Source organism: Canis lupus, chromosome 17 (genome assembly GCF_011100685.1).
Source record: "Canis lupus familiaris isolate Mischka breed German Shepherd chromosome 17, alternate assembly UU_Cfam_GSD_1.0, whole genome shotgun sequence".
Taxonomy (NCBI): domain Eukaryota; kingdom Metazoa; phylum Chordata; class Mammalia; order Carnivora; family Canidae; genus Canis; species Canis lupus.
In genome coordinates this window covers 19,138,441-19,156,573 of record NC_049238.1, presented here as the reverse complement: position 1 = coordinate 19,156,573, position 18,133 = coordinate 19,138,441, and the positions used below count along the sequence as shown (strand labels likewise).

Sequence of the window (18,133 nt, the reverse complement as noted above, 5' to 3'; positions counted from 1 at the left end):
AAAAAAGATTTCTTTTAGAAAGAGAGAGCATGAGCAAGGGGACGGGCAGAGGGAGAGGGAAAGAGAGGGAGAGAAGCAGACTCCCTGCTAAGTGCACGGCTAGATACAGGGCTTGATCCCACAACCCTGAGATCATGACCTGAGTCAGATGCTTAAATGACTGAGCTACCCAGGGGCCCCGGAACCATCTATTTTTATATCACTGTTGCAGTAAAGACTACTCCAGGCATTACAGTATGTGTTTTAATAGCTAAAATACTAAGAATGACAAAAGCAGCAGTAAAATTAGATTACAATCACTTTTTGGTGTAACTTGTAAAGCAACATGGCGTATCAATAAAGCCTTTCTCAGAAAATTTCAATTCATATTGAGGAACTGATCAAAGTATATAGCTCCTTTAAAATTATACTTGCCAAGTAGATATAGTCCAATCTAAACGAAAATGTGACATATAACTTTTTAATAGAAATCATCTTTATGTGAATGACAAAAGTGAGGTCTTGTTTCCTTATGACCTAATTTCCCTTGCATGAGCCAATCACAGAGATTTTTAAGACAGGGAAACCCAAGTATGGATCCATGAAGATGCCAATATCTGCTGCTTAACAGTAGTTTCATTTCGCTTTTTTCTTTTCTTTAGAAAGAGAGAGAGTAAGCGGGAGTGGGGCTAGGAAAGGGAGAGAGAAGCCTAACATGGGGCTCAATCCCAGGACTCCGAGATCATGACCTGAGCTGAAACCAAGAGCTGTATGCTTAACCGATGAGCCACGGAGGTGTCCCATTAACAGTAGTTTCTGTCAATATTTATCCTTTTGGTTACAGTTGGCTTCCTGTATTTGCCTCGAATCCATCTAGGTACATTTTATGGAGAAAAGAAAAGTTTTTTTGTGAGTCCTGTCTAAAATTCCTCATCTCTCAAATTTCTGTGTCACCTTGGTTAAGAAAACATGAAAAAGTGGTTGAAGCAAAAATACTAAGCTATGAGTAGAAATTAAGCAGGGAGTGAGTATTAGACAAGTCTTAGAAGGCTACCCAGTTTTTTATGTTTAAAGTTCAAGGGGGGTGGCGCCTGGGTGGCTCAGTGGTTGAGCGTCTGCCCTTGGATCAGGTTGTGGTTCCGGGGCCCTGGAATCGAGTCCCATATTAGGCTCCCCACAGGGAGCCTGCTTCTCCCTCTGCCTATGTCTCTGCCTTTCCCTGTGTGTCTCTCATGAATAAATAAATAAAATCTTTAAAAAAAAGTTCCAATGGCCCTGGGTTCATGTACAAGGTTTGTTAAAATATACAAAAAACAGACAATACTGTTGCTCAGACTGAAGAGAGAACACAAGGTAGTTAAGATAACTCAGCAATGTGACTGGGTTTTGATCAGGTTTCAGGTACCATTCACATAGTTTCTTACCTAGGCATCTTATTACTGGTCCTTTTCAGGATAGCAGTAAGAGTATTATACTGATTCACCTGGTATCTAATAGCAATGACAACAATACCAATAAAATGAAAAGGACCCTTGGCTTTAGATCAAATATCAGGAAGGGGTATCACAAGTTGATTATAAATTCATTCTAAAAAAGAGCTGTGTTACTACCTTAGAAGATCAATTCACAGACCATTTTGGAAACTCAAGTCAACACTTTAAGAAACACAACTTGGGTTAGAGAAGTACTAACAATGTCTGGTTTTCTCATATTACCTGAGGTGTAATTTGCTGCTGCATGCCTGATCTCATATTGATGCCAACAGGAGCGTTTGCTGCAAACTGGTTCAAGATAGCTTGGCGATTTTGGTGGATCAACTAAAGAAAAAAGGAACAATGGAATATCATATTTCTACATATAAACATATACTTTGGCTCTTATAGAGTAACACAAACTTTTTACTAATTATTAACAAGTTTTAGTATTACAGGTTTATTATTTCCCATGTTTATTTGCCAAAAGGTTAGCAGTTCCTAACACTTCTCAAATATTTCCTGCCTACAGAATACGAAATAGGACAGAGCATTTAAAAGCAGAATCCATACACATGTGCATATATGTGTGTGTGTGTGCATATGCATATAGGTATATACACATGTACATACATATATTGTACTTTTATTTTTTTAGATAGGTTCCACACCAAGCATGGACCCCAATGTGAAGCTTGAACCCATGACCCTGAGAATAAGACCTGGGCTGAGATCAAGAATCAGACACTTAACCAACTGAGCCACTCTGGCACCCTCACATATCACACTCTAAAAATCATGCTAATACTCAGTTATTTCAGATAAATACAATAATGGCGAGAAAAGAAACATCAGCCCCACATCTTAGACTATCGTGAATATAAAAGTAAGTATACAATAGGGCACATTCTACAAAGGTCTGGAAGATGAATGGAAAAGTTGAGGTACTTCTCACTTGGAAGCTGTCAGATGAGTACATATTTGGGGAAATCCAACATGATTTTATTCGCTGGAGAGAATTATGTAAGTAACAAATGGTTTGAGAAAATAGGCTATTTATTTAACTAGAAGAAGTAATTACTTCAGACCAGCACTTCCCAAATTGGTGTTCTAAAGAACACTGTTCTGCAGGATATTAATAGATGTGCCAGGAAAATAGCATGCTGTGCTGTATTAAGTATTGGAAATGATGGGTTACACAAGGTGAAACAGATTTCTTTACTGCAGTAATTCTGAGCCTTTAATTGGCCAAAGCACACTGTGGATCTTCAAGAAGGGGATATACTATGCAACTTGTTTTCATGAGCCTTTTTTTCCTGACATCTAGCCATTAACATTTATCTCCTAGATAAATACAATCTTGTTTGGAACACTAGTTTGGAAGATGGTGTCTGTATCAAGCTTAGGGTTTCAGGTCATAGACATGCCTTAACTTCATCAGGTAATAAAACAAACAACGTGAGAAGTGATATTTCCTGATAAACACTCTAGAGCTTACAGAATTTCTTGCTCAATAAATTGATGTGAATAAACTGTTCAGAGAGATAATAAAAACAATATCAATACTATTTTGTGTTTATATGGTACTTTATAAGATAAAATGTTAAATATTATCCATATATTTTAACATATTTTATATTTTAGTATATTTAATATATTTTAATATGAGATATAAACTAGAAAGACTGAAAGTTTTATAAGAGAATCCAAACTGCTGTGAACAGTAATTACATCTTCTATCTCTAAACAGCTCAATTCTTAATTCTGGTTTCATTAATTTTCTGACTCCAGTTAGATCAGAAAGCAAACTATTTTGGCAGGAAAAGCTCACTGTAATATAAACTTAAAAATGAAAAGTTTCAGGCATTTGTGGCATAGGATAAAACATTTGGAATCACCTTAAAAATGGAGATTCAAACACTATAGTTTTAATTTTTCTTTATTTACTTTTTAAAGATTTTATTTATTTATTCATGAGAGACGGGGGGGGGGGGCAGGCAGAGACAGGCAGAGGGAGAAGCAGGCTCCATGCAGGGAGCCCGATGTGGACTTGATCCTGGGTCTCCAGGATCACACCCTGGGCCAAAGGCAGGCGCTAAACCACTGAACCACCCAGGGATCCCGAACATTATAGTTTTAAAAGTCAAAGGGATTCTTAAGTAAAAAAAAATCTACGTACTTCTTAAATTCTAACAGACCACAGACAGTAGTTTAAAAAAGCCATTAATTTTACAAAGATTTATCAAAAAATTAAGTGTATGCAAGATACTACATAAAGTTTGAAGGCTACAGAGGTGAGCAAATCTCTGTCCTCTGGGAATTTCTGTTCAGTGTCAGAGGCCAATACAGAAGGGCGCCACCAATAAGTGTTATACTTGCATTTCCAGAGACATTCACAACACTTAGCCTAGAGCATGAAAGCAGGGACCAAGAACACGAGTGTGCTCAATGGGACTTGAAAGATGAGAATGCCGGGTGGCAAGAAGGATGATAGAGCTAACTTGAGGCAGAAAGTACAGTAAGTCTATAAACAGAAGACAAGGCAATGCAGACAGGGGAAAATACATTAAACATAGCGATAAAGAGAAGTTAACATTGCCAGGGGAGCGGGAGTTGGGTTTCCAAACTTACAATTTTATATATTCTTTAAATTGCGAGATGATGTGTTAATGAAATGGGTGAGGACAGAGGAAAGATGCTTGAGAAGTAGTAAAAATGAGAAAATAACCTTAGGAAATAAATCACAACCTTAGAAAACAAACAAGCTATTTTTAGAAGCAGAAGAAATTATTCTAAATACCAGTAATCTACAAGCACTTTCCATTAAAGAAAAATGGATCTATTTATGCTCTTAAAATAATTCTTTTCCTTTTCCTCTCCTCTCACTCTCTCTGTGTACAACCTAACACTGTGTACAGTTATCTCACTCTGACCTGCCTCTTTGATTACTAAAATGCTACCCATTATCTAGCAAGCAGATCAAGTTCTATTCTTCCAAGGAAGTCTTCCCAAAAGGATCACTGTATTCTTTAACTCCTTGGAAATCTTGACTTTTGGTCAGTGTGAGAAGAGAGGTCAGGAATCCTCAGAGCTGGGGACATAAATTCAAAAGTCTATAAAGGCCAGGTCAAAAGGCTTGCATTATAAGAGGAAATGTGGGGTTTGTGTCCAGTGGAACACTAGAAACTCAGCCTACACATATAAAACACACACATTGTGTTTAAGATGGCTGACATTTTGTCTGCTAAATGGATTTTTTTTTTTTTTCAGTGCCAGAAGTGCTTCCACAGGAAACTCAAAAGATAATTATCTAGCCTAGAGGTTCTGAACCAGGGATGATTCTGCCCCACAAGAGAAATTTAGCAATGTCTGAAGCCACTTTTGGCTGTCACAACTTGGAGAAAAGTTGCTACTGGTATCTTATGGGTAAAGGTCAGGGATGTTGTTAAACATTCTTAAATGAATGGGAAAGCCCCCATAACTAGAATTATATGTCCCAAAATGTCAATACTGCCAAGATTGAAAACCCTGATTTAGCCACTGTGTAATTTTTTTTTTTAAAGATTTTATTTATTTATTCATGAGAGACAGAGAGAGAGAGAGAGGCAGAGACACAGGCAGAGGGAGAAGCAGGCTCCATGCAGGGAGCCTGATGTGGGACTCGATCCCGGAACTCCAGGATCATGTCCTGAGTTGAAAGTAGATGCTTAATTGCTGAGCCACCCAGATGTCCCCACTGTGTAAATTCTTGACAAGAGGTTCGTTCATTCATTCATATGAGAGAGAGACAGAGAGAGAGAGAGAGAGAAAGAAAGAGAAAGACAGTGTATGGGAAGGAGAGGAAGAAAGAATCTAAAGCAGACTTCATGCTGAATGCAGATCCCCAATGCAGCACTTGATCCCACAACCACGAGATCATGACCTGAGCCAAAACCAAGAGCCAGCCACTTATCTGACTGAGCCACCCAAACACCCAAAGGGTTCTTTTAAAGAAGCTATTCTTCTATCAGGCAGTTTTCATTGCCAGAATTCTAGCAGTGAAATTTGTTTCCCTGTATTTTCTGTCCTTGTTGTGGTTCTACTTTCTGGTCACTTCTATGCTCTCTAATATATAAAAAATAATCAATAGTGGTTCTTGTACCCAGATCCATACACTTTCTTCAGTACTTTAATACATAACACATGTGGACTTGACTTGCTTTAAGATGGATAAGTATATCACATTTCTTTATTTATTTCAAATGTTACTCCCTTTTCATATAGTCTTGAGAGTATGAAGACCCTGGCTGGTGAAGAATATAAAACTAGAACAGAATAATCACATCTTTTATGAGCCAATGTTGTACAATTTTCTATAAGCAGCAGGTGTACTCATTCTTGCTGTTGTCCTTTTCTAAAATAGAACTTTTGGGAATTCTTTATTGGTATCATGGATATATTTGAGACTTGGCTTATTTGAGACGTAAGCAGACACTACACCTAAAGGCTGTATTACAGCTTTGTAGTTCTTCTTAATCACCTTCATTTTTGCTGTTCTGTAAAAATCTAAACCAATGAATCCCCACTAGTTTCCTAGGGTGTTTTCCTTACCCCGTTCCCCAACTGGGGATTATTCATAACTGTATAATCAAATTTAAAATCTTAGAATCTTGGGCACCTGGGTGGCTCAATGGTTGAGCATCTGCCTTTGGCTCAGGTTGTGATCCTGGGGTCTTGGGATTGAGTCTCACATGGGGCTCCCCGCAGGAAGTCTGCTTCTCCCTCTGCCTATGTCTCTGCCTCTCTCTGGGTGTCTCTCAAGAATAAATAAATAAAATCTTTAAAAGATATCTTAGGATCTTTTTACTCTTTGTGTACCACATTCCAGTCAATGAGATATACCTAAGGTGAAGAAATGTTTTTAAACTGAACTTCTTAAAATCCATTAAAAAGAAAGACTATGATGTAGATCTGAGTTGGTGCCTTTCTTTTTTTCAAGTCATCAGCACTGTCCTAAATTCCTGCCTATGAGATGCTTTAGATCTGTGTTTGGCAAGAGGGAAGGAAGAATGAAAGGATATGACCAACAACTAAACAGTTGATACCAATCTAGCAAGGAAAGTATATTATGAACACCATGTTATGAATCTGATGTATTCTGGATAGTTATCCTTTGTCAGTTTTACAGAGTGCAAATATCTTTCCTGAGTCTATCTATGGTTTGTCTTTTAATCTTGTTTATGGTATCTTTTATCTACTAAGTTTTAAATTTTAAGGCAAACATCAACCTCTTCCCTTATGCCCCTTTTTAAAGGGCCACAGTAATCTTCTCATATTCACATTTAGATCATCAAAATATCTAGAATTTATTTTTGTGTATGGTATGAGATAAGGAATCTAATTTTTTCCTTTGATGGACAGCCAAATGTACTAGTATTTATTATACATGCCAGTCTTTCTCCACTGATTGTCACCTCTGTACCTTATTAAGTCTTTATATATGTCTGGGTGTGTCTCTGGGTTCTCTATTATGTTTCAAATGGTCGAATTGTCTAGCCTATGCCAATTCCACATTGTTTTAATTTCTAAGGCTTGGTTTTAAATTTTGGTATCTGATAAGGCAAGTTCATCCTCATTATTCTTTAATATTGTATTCATGCTTCTAAAATAAAGTTAGCATTTATTTGTTAAATTTCATGTTGAGATTCTGATTGGAATTCTACTGAATTTAATTATTTTCAGAACAATTGACATCTTTATGAAAAATCTTTCCATTCATTGGTATCTTTACTTGGATCGTTTTTTGACTTTCAATTATGATTTATAATTTTCTAAGTCTTATAAATTGAGATAACATATTTTGAAATTATATTTCCTAATTGGTTGTTGTTCATGAAAAGGATTGTTATTAAATTTTATTTCTTATTTTTTCCCCTAGAAACACTGCTGAACTTCTCTATTGATTCTAAGTTCACTATAGATATTCTTGGATTTTCTATATAAGCATTTGTATTGTCTATATACGATTATTTTGTCATGTTTGCTTACTGTATTTCAAAATCACTTAATTTTTAGTGTGCCAATGATATATTTAAACTTTAATTCCTTTATCAGGTATTGTTATTGCCAGCCCACAGCCATTTACCCTCTTCTTTTTCCTCAATGACAGAATAGGATTTTGTTCAGCTGATTGTCCCAAAGCACACATCTCAAGGGGTAACGTATGTATTCTAAGCCAATCCTTGCTAGCAGTTGGTTAAAGGTGTATGTATGATTCTGTTCTGACTAGCCAGATGTGTGAAATTAAAAAAAATTTTTTTTGGTCCTTTTTCTGTTTTTGGAGCAGTAGGAAGTAGAGAAGGACAAGAACATGGAAACAGTTTCTTAGCTTTTGAAAAAAGATGCGTAGAAAAGAGTTTCCCCCTTTCCTGTTAGTTTTGTTTGCATGTGATATTTGTAATCATGAGACCCATTTTTCTAGCTGCCAAGGATTACAGAGTAAAAAGATAGAAAGAACCTAGGTCCCTGATAACATTCCAGAGCCTCTGAGGTAACCATACCTTGACCTCTCTGATTTCTATCTTCTCATTATCTGAGTCAAAATACTTTTTAAAAATGGTTTTACTGAGGCACCTGGGTGGCTTAGTGGTTGAGCATCTGCTTTTGGCTCAAGGTATGATGCCGGGGTCCTGGGATTAAGTCCCGCATCAGGCTTCCCACAGGGGAGCCTGCTTCTCCCTCTGCCTATGCCTCTGACTCTCTCTCTCTCTGTCTCTCATGAATAAAATCCTTAAAAAACAAAAATAAAAATAAAAATAACATAACATAAAATGGCTTTACTACTTTGAATGGATCTTTTTTCTTTCCTTGTGACTGAAAGCATCTTAACTGAAATACTGACTGACATAAGCCTTGGCCAGACCTTCTCACAGAGTGCCTTTAAGTGAACACACACAGAAGACTCCAAGCATCTGCAAAGCAAGAGCAACTGTGGACTGAGGGCCCCACTGTTAGAAGAACTTACAATCTAGCACCCAAAAAGTAGGTCCGGACAATGAGACTCTGTCTTACATGGCAGTGTAAGTTGTTTTGTGTACTGACATATTTGGAGGCTTAAACTTTTGTGTTAGTGTGCCTCAAATTTTGTATTTCTCTGACTTGATGGATATTTCAATGTTGGGCTACTAAGGCCACCAAGCTTAGACATGCCTCCATAATATTTACAGGTAGCAACAGGGAACCACACTTACCTATTTGCATCCTTATTACATGTGTATCCTTTGCATTGCTCCTCTGCTTATCAGCTACTTTAGGAAGAAATCAAAGTAAAAGCAATTTTTTCCCAAACTATGTGTGAATGATTATTTCACCCATTCACAAATCTGACCTAGACTGTTGATCTGGCCTTGCTCCATAAGTATTTATTGACTCTATCCTGTAAAATGAGAAAATCAACACACCTAGGTTTTCTTTAACTTTTTTAGGTTAGCCCTTAATCACTTAGGACTTGCACTGTTATTGAATTTCTCAGGTGTGTATGTTTGGAATACCACAAGCTGACTGTAAATTCTAAGAGTTGCCTGTATGTTTTATTCTTTGTATGGTACTTAGTATAGTCTCCCTCAATATGTTTTGTGAACACTATGTTTTGTGAACTAGAAGAATTTCTTATTCTTGTGCTCTCTACTGAGAATAATGAATCCCAAGTTATAACGAGTAGTTTACCTTCAACTAATACTCATATTACTATTTCCTTTCTTTGTTTCTCTTTTCTTCCTTCTCTTCCCCTAATTCCTTTCTGAGTTTTTTATTCCACCCCAGCATTTTAGAAATTATTCCTTTCTCTGTTATTCTACCATTAACAATTTTTCCTATCTTATCTTTCCTTTTCATCTTCTTTTTAAGTGGAATAGAAACTCATTTTATATTATTTATTGAATATAATTTCATAATAATAGGTAGTATTTATTAAGTGTTACTGCATGCCTGGAAGTGCACTAGGATCTTTATATGTCCTATCTTATTCCACACATCACCTGTGAGGTAGAGGAATTATTTATTGAGCTTCTTTTATGGATATGATCAGAAATCAGAGGCTTTAAAAGGGTAAATAATCTGACTGTGAAACCACATAAGGTAAGGTTAGAACTAGGACTTGAAACCAGAGCTCTTATAATGTTATATATATTGTCTTTCTAATATAATTTTGTTCTCTTCTTTCCTGAATTTGTAACTCTCTATGAAATTGCTTTAAATTTTTTTTTTTTTTTTTAAGATTTTTTATGTACTTGTTCATGAGAGACACAGAGAGAGTCAGCAACATAGGCAGAGGGAGGAGCAGGTTTCCTGCCAGGAGTCTGATGCAGGACTCCATCCCAGGACCCTGGGATCACAACCTAAGCCAAAGGCAGATGCTCAACCACTGAGCCACCCAGGTGCCCCCTGCAGAGATAATACTTTTAATCATTCGTTTTTTTGGTTCTTGATGCTTATTTCTGTATTTGCTGCATATAAATCTTAAATATTTGTGCCACCATACCCACTCATTACCTGTCATGAGAGAGATTTAACTCACTCAACTCCCTAGGACCCCCAAACTATCCTTTCCTCCATTCTCCTAATATAATATCACTAAGCATCAATCACTCCAACTTCAAACAACACAAATTTCATTTTCTGTTACAAAAATTATAACAGTACCTCCTGATGCTCTACTTTATAAATTAAGCTATATATTTCTTTTTATTAATTTAATAATAATATGATGTTCATCCTAAATATTTTTTATCTCAAAAAACAAAATTAAAATGCTTTTAAATTTTGAGTCTCAAGGTACTTTGTTATGAGCTAGCTGTCTTTAACTGAATGAAAGTCTCCTTTAGGGACGCCTGGGTGGCTCAGCAGTTGAGCGTGTGCCTTCGGCTTGGGTCGTGATCCTGGGAACCAGGATTGAGCCCCATATTGGGCTCCCTATGAGGATCCTGCTTTTCCCTCTGCCTGTGTCTCTGCCTCTCAGTCTGTGCCCCTCATGAATGAATGAATAAATGGAAGGAAGGAAGGAAGGAAGGAAGGAAGGAAGGAAGGAAGGAAGGAAGGAAGGAAGGAAGGAAGACTCCTTTATCTTATCCTAGCAGACCAAGAATGATTTGAGTCTTTCATAAAGGTTGTGGGACTTGTTCCTCTTGACACCTTTATTCTAGCCAATGGGCTGTTGTTAGCCCTCTGAGAGTTAGCACAGGTCTTTACAAGTGCCACCTGCTAACCTGGAGGACTCACCTGCTGTTGCCCCTGCAAGCGCTGCTGAAGCTGAAGCCGCAGCTGGTTGGGTGCGGCTGGAGGTCTGTTCAGAGTCTGCCGGGGCTGCATGCCCATGCCAGGTGAAAAAGCGCCTCGGGGAGGTGTCACTTGGACAGGCATAGTCCCCAGTGAAGGTTTTTGCCTGACCATGCCTTGGAAAGGGCTAGAGAGATTGGCAGTAGGTGAAGGAGAAGAATAAGGCTGGGAATAAAGGTTGGGTCTTTCTTCCATCATTAAAGGTGGTGTTGCTTGTTGTGGTGGAAATCTCTCTGATAAGACATCTAATCCACCTCCCTGTTGGGAAATAAGCCAGAATATTTTACAAATAAATTATTGCCAATAAATGACATGCTTCTTATAATCTTGGATCTGAGAACATGTTATCTCTAGAACATTTTATATAAAATACTATGCTGAATTAATGAAGTTCTCTAGGAGTTTGCTACCTAAAGGAATCACTTATGAAAGTTACTTCTGAAATGGAGTAACAGATGAATTGAGATGTCTAAAAAAAAATCTCAAAACAGAGATTAAAAACATGGTTAAAATACCAGCTAAAAGGTTTGAAAAGAACCACATTGCAAAGCCTAAGAGTCAACAAACTTTATATTTAGTTGTTTACCATGAGAAGTAGATTATTAAAGGGGCGATTAGTTAGGCATTTTTCTATCTCAAATACAGAATTCATGCTGTCCTCTTATTTGAAAAAAATTCATAGCTGGCCTAATAGAATGCCATAGCTATGGCTTTCAAAATTGTTAACTATCATTCACTGTAAAAAAAAAAAAATCTAATTTAAATTGTGACCTAGTATGTTTGTGTTTGTGTGTACACGTATGTATGTAACAGAAAGGAGAGTTTTATGAAACATAACTTCCCCTTTCTGTGGTCTATGCATTCTGATACCTTTTAGTCTGCTACTTAAAAAAACGTTGGTCATGAGGCACTAAATTGATTTTTCAACCTCACAGCGTGAAAAATACCTGGAAGTTGGGGTATTATGGAATATACAGGCTGAAATCTAGCATGTATGAAGGATAAATTAAGTCCTAGAATAAGAAGTGATGATATAAATCTGGATTCTATTCTAGGGGGAGCCGTTAAGATTCTGGTCCATAGGAAAGGCTAAGACTTTCTAATTCTAACTATTTCTAATTATAATGATCTTTTTTGTTGTTGTTTAAAAAACTATTTGCTATATTTTGATAACTTTCACAAGAATAAATTATAAAACTACTTAAACACACATAGAACAATATTTAAAAATCTTGTTTAAAAATAATTTTCTAGCCTCTCAGGATTGAATCATTTAAACAATGCCAATTTTAATAAATACCTGGACGAGTTTGTCAATTCCCAGAGCTCTATCTAGTTCAGCTAGTTCAGTTTCATCTTTGCCGCTGAGAAAGGACACTAGCTGTTCAAGAAGAGCCTTCTCGTCATTTCTTCCTTCTACCGTTGTTGGTGGACAGAGGAGCTCATCTAATTGTGAACTAATACATTGGCTATAGAATCAAAAGATAACAGAGTTTAAGACTGATATAGCAAATAAGTATTCAATCTCAATAATACAAAATATACATATATGTATATATATGATACACACATATATGCAAATTTTGTTCTAAAAAATTCTCTGATGAGATTTTAATCAGTTCTTACACAATGAAATGTTCCATATTATGTGCAGAAATTTATAAATGTTCTGCATGTAACTAGAATATATTCTCACTACTTTGTCAATCACTGAAATTTGCTTCCATATTCTTCCTGTTTGCTTACAGAAATAGCTTGAAAAATTAAACATAGTTGAGAAAGGGAAAAGAATTCTTGATGAAAGTCAAAAATAGGGCAGCCCGGGTGGCTCAGTGGTTTAGCGCCACGTTCAGCCCAGGGCCTGATCCTGGAGTCCTGGGATCGAGTCCCACGTCAGGCTCCCTGCATGGAGCCTGCTTCTCCCTCTGCCTGTGTCTCTGCCCCACTCTCTCTCTGTCTCATGAATAAATAAAATCTTAAAAAAAAAAAAAAAAAAGAAAGTCAAAAATAAAGCTCAGTCAAAATCTCAAGGAAAAAAATCACCTAGCCTATAGTAAGATTTATTCTATTTATACTTCACTTTTAAAGATGATCAAATTGTACTGATAACATACATCTGATTGCCATTTACCAAAGAAATCAAACTAGGAAAATGAAACATGCTCAGCATTAAGCAACAAAAAAATTGTTGATTACATAGAGGAAATACATAGTTAATCCAAACTGATACCAACTGATGCATATAACTTAGAAATATATAGAAAATAATAATAATACAAATTTAATTATATAATTATAAGGCTTCTTCTTTGGGGAAAGTAAGTGGGAATAGTGTGCATAGTTAAAGCTCGAAACGACACTCGATACTATCTAGTTTGGTTGCTATACATGCGATGTCTCTAATGTTTTGGAATGGGGCTACTTATGTCCTTTAAGAAATTAAATTCTAATCAAGATGAGACACTGAGTAGACGTAAAAAGTACCTTCCCTTCTTATACCATTTTGCTCCAAAGAGAAAATACTGGACAAAAAATTATAGAACTAAAAGCTCAAGAGCTTTTATAATAATCGTTATACTGAGCTCAATTCATCTACAGGTCTCAGAAATTTTATAGTAATCAATCACAGTAAAACAAGAGATGAAAAATAAAACCGCCACACACTATATCAATCTTTTGGTAATTACAATACATACTAGCCTTGCAGTCACACAGTAAATAAATCTGTTTAACTTGGGTGTCTTCCTCCATTCCACCTTTTTTTCATTTAACATTTGCTTCCACTCCTATATCACAAAATACCAATGTAGGTTGGAATTCAGTTTATGAAAATAGTTCTTTGTTGTAGAAGTTGGTATCTGATATTTTATAAAATAGGAAATGTATTACTCACTCTTCTGGTTTATTCTGATTTACAGCAGTCACTGTATTATTTGCCCATGGAATCTGATCACCTGTTCCTGGCTGTCCAAACTGATTGTCAATTGCTTCTAATTCCAGCTCTGGTAACCCTGATTACAGAAGAAAAGGTAAGGAGTCAGTATCACAATGGAAGATAAAATGACAGTATTTTACAGAAGTAATATACTGTATGGGAGAATGAAGTTTCCTCTATAAAATGTTACAAAGGTCCCTTATCCAGAAACTTAAACTGCCTAGAACGTGGCCACATAATAACTAGTGAGAAAGTAAAGACAATCTGATGTAAAAAAAAAGTTTGCACATAAGTTGATGTTACCATAGGGAGAATCATTTGGAACTTTGCCAGAAATTATTTCTTTTAAAGATAATTATAACAATTTTGGTTAGCTGCTTTTTCAATCTATAGGACATTAGAATCTGCTATAGTTAGGAACAATGTTATCATGACACAAGAGTGGCAAACAGAAGATAAAATATTTTCTATAATAGACAGTAACAGAAACTAAAGGGCACAGCAATCTGGGGTCATTCTGAAAATGGACAAAGTTCTGCAGCTGTCAAAATGAGACCACAGGTGTATAACAATCAATGCTTCTGATGATGACCCATAAAGAGAGAGGTTGTTATGCTTTATAATGAAAGAAAACAGTATATGCATTTTAGAAAGTTTTTGCTTAGGTATTTTTTTTTTTTTTGGAAAATCTGATTATTTCTGTACTGTTTAGGAAAAATTGTAAATAATCTAAATTCCAGAAATTTAGGTACTGATTAATGAACAATGGTATAGATATTTATAATGTACCATTAAATGAAGAAGAAAAACCCCATAAACCAAGACATTATGTTCAGAATGATTCTAGTTTTATAAATTATTCTGTGTATATTAGCAGTAATTCTGAAAGAGTGTATATATCTTTGGTTGATTTTAGGTTGTAAGATTAAGGACTTTTCTTTTTTGACTTTTCTTTTCTTTTAATGCCTCTAATGGTTATCTGTAATTTCTGAAAAGGATATAAATAAGTTAACTGTTGTTAGGGCTGCATTGTATTTCCCCAAAATTCATTGTTGAAGCTCTAACTCCTAGTAGCTAAGAATGTTACTGTATTTGGAGACAGGGTCTTTAGAGATGTGATTAAGTTAAAATAGGGCCATTAGGGTGGGTTCTAATCCAACAAGACTGGTATTCTTATAAGAACAGGAGATTAGGATATGACAACATATATAGAGGGATGAACATGAGGCCACGGCAAGGAGGCAGACTCCACAAGCCCATAAAAGGCCTTAGAAGAAACCAAACCTCTTCACCTTGGACTTCTAGCTTCCAGAACTATGAGAAAATTAATTTCAGTTGTTTAAGCCACCTGGTCTGTGGTATTTTATAATGGAGTCCTAGCAAACTAATACTTTTTAAAAAACAACTAAAAATGCCTTGGGGTTTTCTCTTTTCTTTTCTTTTCTTTCTTTCTCTTTCTGTCTCTTTCTTTTTTCTGAAAGAGAGAGACAGCGCGCACAAGCAAGTGCAGGGGTCAGAGGAGAGGGAGAGAGAGAATCTCCACACCCACCACAGAGCCTGACATGGAGCTCAATCTCATGACCCTAACATCATGACCTGAGCTAAAACAAAGAGTAGGATACTTAACCAACTTAGCCACCCAGGCACCCTGCCTTGAAATTTTAATAGAAAACATAATTAAGTAGAGTTTCTCATTCCAATGAATAGAGAATAAGTAGATTTAAGAATGCCTAAAAAAATGTGTTTAATGGTAGATACTGATCATTATTAACTACAAAAAGTATGTTAGGCTTACTTTTATGTGAAATATACTCAACATTTAGTATGAATTAAGTATAGGAGTCCAAGTAAATACATTCATTTCTAAATGCAAATAATTATAGCTCTCAAACTTATCTTCTCTGTCATGAAAAATGATAGAAAACAAAATTCTGTAGAATTCTGAAAAACAAAGCAAATTAAACCCACCAAACATCAACCACAAATGATAATGGGAAGTAACCACTTAATTCCTATCACCATTTAAATCAAGAAGTTAGTCAAAGATTATCTACAGTTGACCCATTGTTCTATTCCATACATTAATTCCTCAATCCTATTGTTTCAGAAATCTAACCTAGACAAAATTAATTCTATTTAAGAATCAAAGAAAATTTACAAGGCTGTCTACCATAAGTACTGAATATTATAAGATAATCTATTTGACTCAGTAATAGGATATAGTATCTTTCATTTTACTAGTCTTGATGGGGAAGATGTTAAGAAAATAAGTTGGATGAAATTTCTCAAAATGAGGTAAGATTTTTAAAAATTTTTTAAAATTATTATTTATTTATGATAGTCCTCAACAGAGAGAGAGAGAGAGGCAGAGACACAGTCAGAGGGAGAGGCAGGCTCCATGCACTGGGAGCCCGATGTGGGACTCTATCCCGGGTCTCCAGGATCGCATCCTGGGCCAAAGGCAGGCGCCAAGCCGTTGCGCCACCCAGGGATCCCCTCAAAATGAGATAAGATTTATCTGCTAAGTTTGATGACTAGGAAAGAAACAAAACCAAACAAATCAAACTCTGATTCAAGTAAAACTTTTGTTTGCACAGGCTTTATAATAAAAAAAAGTTAGTTTTTATTCTAAAATAAATCTTTTAGGATTTCCTTAGAAATTTCTATAAAAATTTGAAGCACTTACTGGAATGTTTTAAGAAATATATGTTCTCTTCTCCTAGTCTGGGAATAAACCTACTATTTTTGGTCATGTTTGTGCCCTATCAAACATGAGTAAGTGTGTATGTAACACAAAACAAGTACAACAATTTGTAAATGGAAACATGGACACATCTCCTAGTCGCTGGGTTGGGTAGGTGCAGATGAAGTGGAGGTAGAAAACAAGCCCTTAGGGATCCCTCATCAAGCTAGTAATCTTCCTTATCATTTTTGCAAAGGTTTCAACATAATATTTTCTCCATTTAAAATAGAGGTTCTTGAGTGGTACAGTCTGGTTGAGCATCTGACTCTTGATTTCACCTCAGGTATGATCTCAGGGTTGTGAGAGTTCAAGCCCCCATGAGGCTCCACATTTAGCACAGAGTCTGCTTGAGTTTTTCTCTTCCTTTCCTCTGCCCCTCCTGCTGCTCACACTCTTTCTCTCTAAAATAAATAAATAAATCTTTTAAATCTAGTAAAAAGGAAAACTATCCCCGTTAGCCACAAAAAAGTTACATTACTAAAAAATTTAACCTCTTATATCATATGATAAAAATAGAAAAACCCAATAGATAAGAGAATATGAACAGGTAGGTCACATGCAATCACTGAAAAATGATCTACCTAATTTACAATAAAAATAAACAGATTAAAACTACACTAGGATACTTAAAAAAATCAAACCATTGAGTTGGCAAAGATAAGGAAGTGTATAATTCAATGTCTTAGAAAGGATGTATAGAAAGAAGAACATTATCAGTTAGAGTGTAAACTGGCATTGTATCTAAGAAGGGTGATTTGGCAAAATCTATCTTTTGATCAAGCAATTCTATTTTTTAACATCTATTTCATATATACTCTCATATGTGGTAAATTATCTCTATGTAAGATTATTCATTACAGCTCTGTAATAGCAAAAGATACCTATCAAGAAGCACAACACACTAAAAAGAGGGAAATTGAAATGGATTTTTTAAGTACTGAAAATGCTTTATCTGAAACTCATTATCTTTAGTGTTATGCAATTATTTCAATATACTACAAATTAATGAGATTTAAAAAATAATCATCTCAGAATGTTTACCAAACATAAAATCATCCATGTCACAAGATCACTCACTTACTCTAATGAAACTGTCAATGTTCAAATATTTTTGGAACTCTTCTGGATCTATCTAAAATAGTATAAAGGTCCTTAAAGAAAATATATCTCCTTAAAGTTAGATCCAATTTTGGTTTGGGCTTAAAAAAAAATTATTCTTTTTGGATCAACAAATTTGGCTCCAAATAACTCCAGAAAATTTCAGAAGTCAAATTCACCCTCAGAGGCTAGGGATCTAAAGACGGTCAAAAGGACATAGGAGAAGTTTTGAAGGTACTGCCAAAGAGGCTCATTGTACATATTTTGATCAACAATACTGTCTTAAGCTGTCTCTTGATGTGTTCTGGTAGTACATTTCTAACAAAATTATTTAAATCACTTGGTCACACTGCATGGGTATGTGGTGTACATATCAACAGGATGTTTTGAAACCAGGCGGGCTGAGACTTAAGTCCTGATTCTAATAAGAAACAGCACAGAGGATCATAGGGTAAGGGAGGGAAAACTGAATGGGAAGTCATCAGAGAGGGGGACAAAAACACGAGACTCTTAACTATAGGGTATCCCTGGGTGGCTCAGCAGTTTGGCACCGGCCTTTGGCCCAGGGCGCGATCCTGGAGACCCGTGTCAGGC

General features: G+C 35.9%; 1 protein-coding gene across 5 annotated transcripts in view; it reads right to left on the bottom strand.

Moving 5' to 3' along the window:
• NCOA1 (nuclear receptor coactivator 1) overlaps positions 1-18,133 on the bottom strand; it is a 243,507-nt gene that overhangs the window by 27,130 nt on the left and 198,244 nt on the right. For all 5 annotated transcript variants that reach the window (XM_038560934.1, XM_038560932.1, XM_038560933.1 and 2 more), the window contains exons 14-17: positions 13,657-13,774; positions 12,064-12,232; positions 10,707-11,021; positions 1,695-1,796 (exon numbers count right to left, since the gene is read on the bottom strand). In XM_038560934.1, the coding sequence (XP_038416862.1) occupies positions 1,695-1,796; positions 10,707-11,021; positions 12,064-12,232; positions 13,657-13,774 (704 nt within the window). The remainder of the gene's footprint in view (positions 1-1,694; positions 1,797-10,706; positions 11,022-12,063; positions 12,233-13,656; positions 13,775-18,133) is intronic.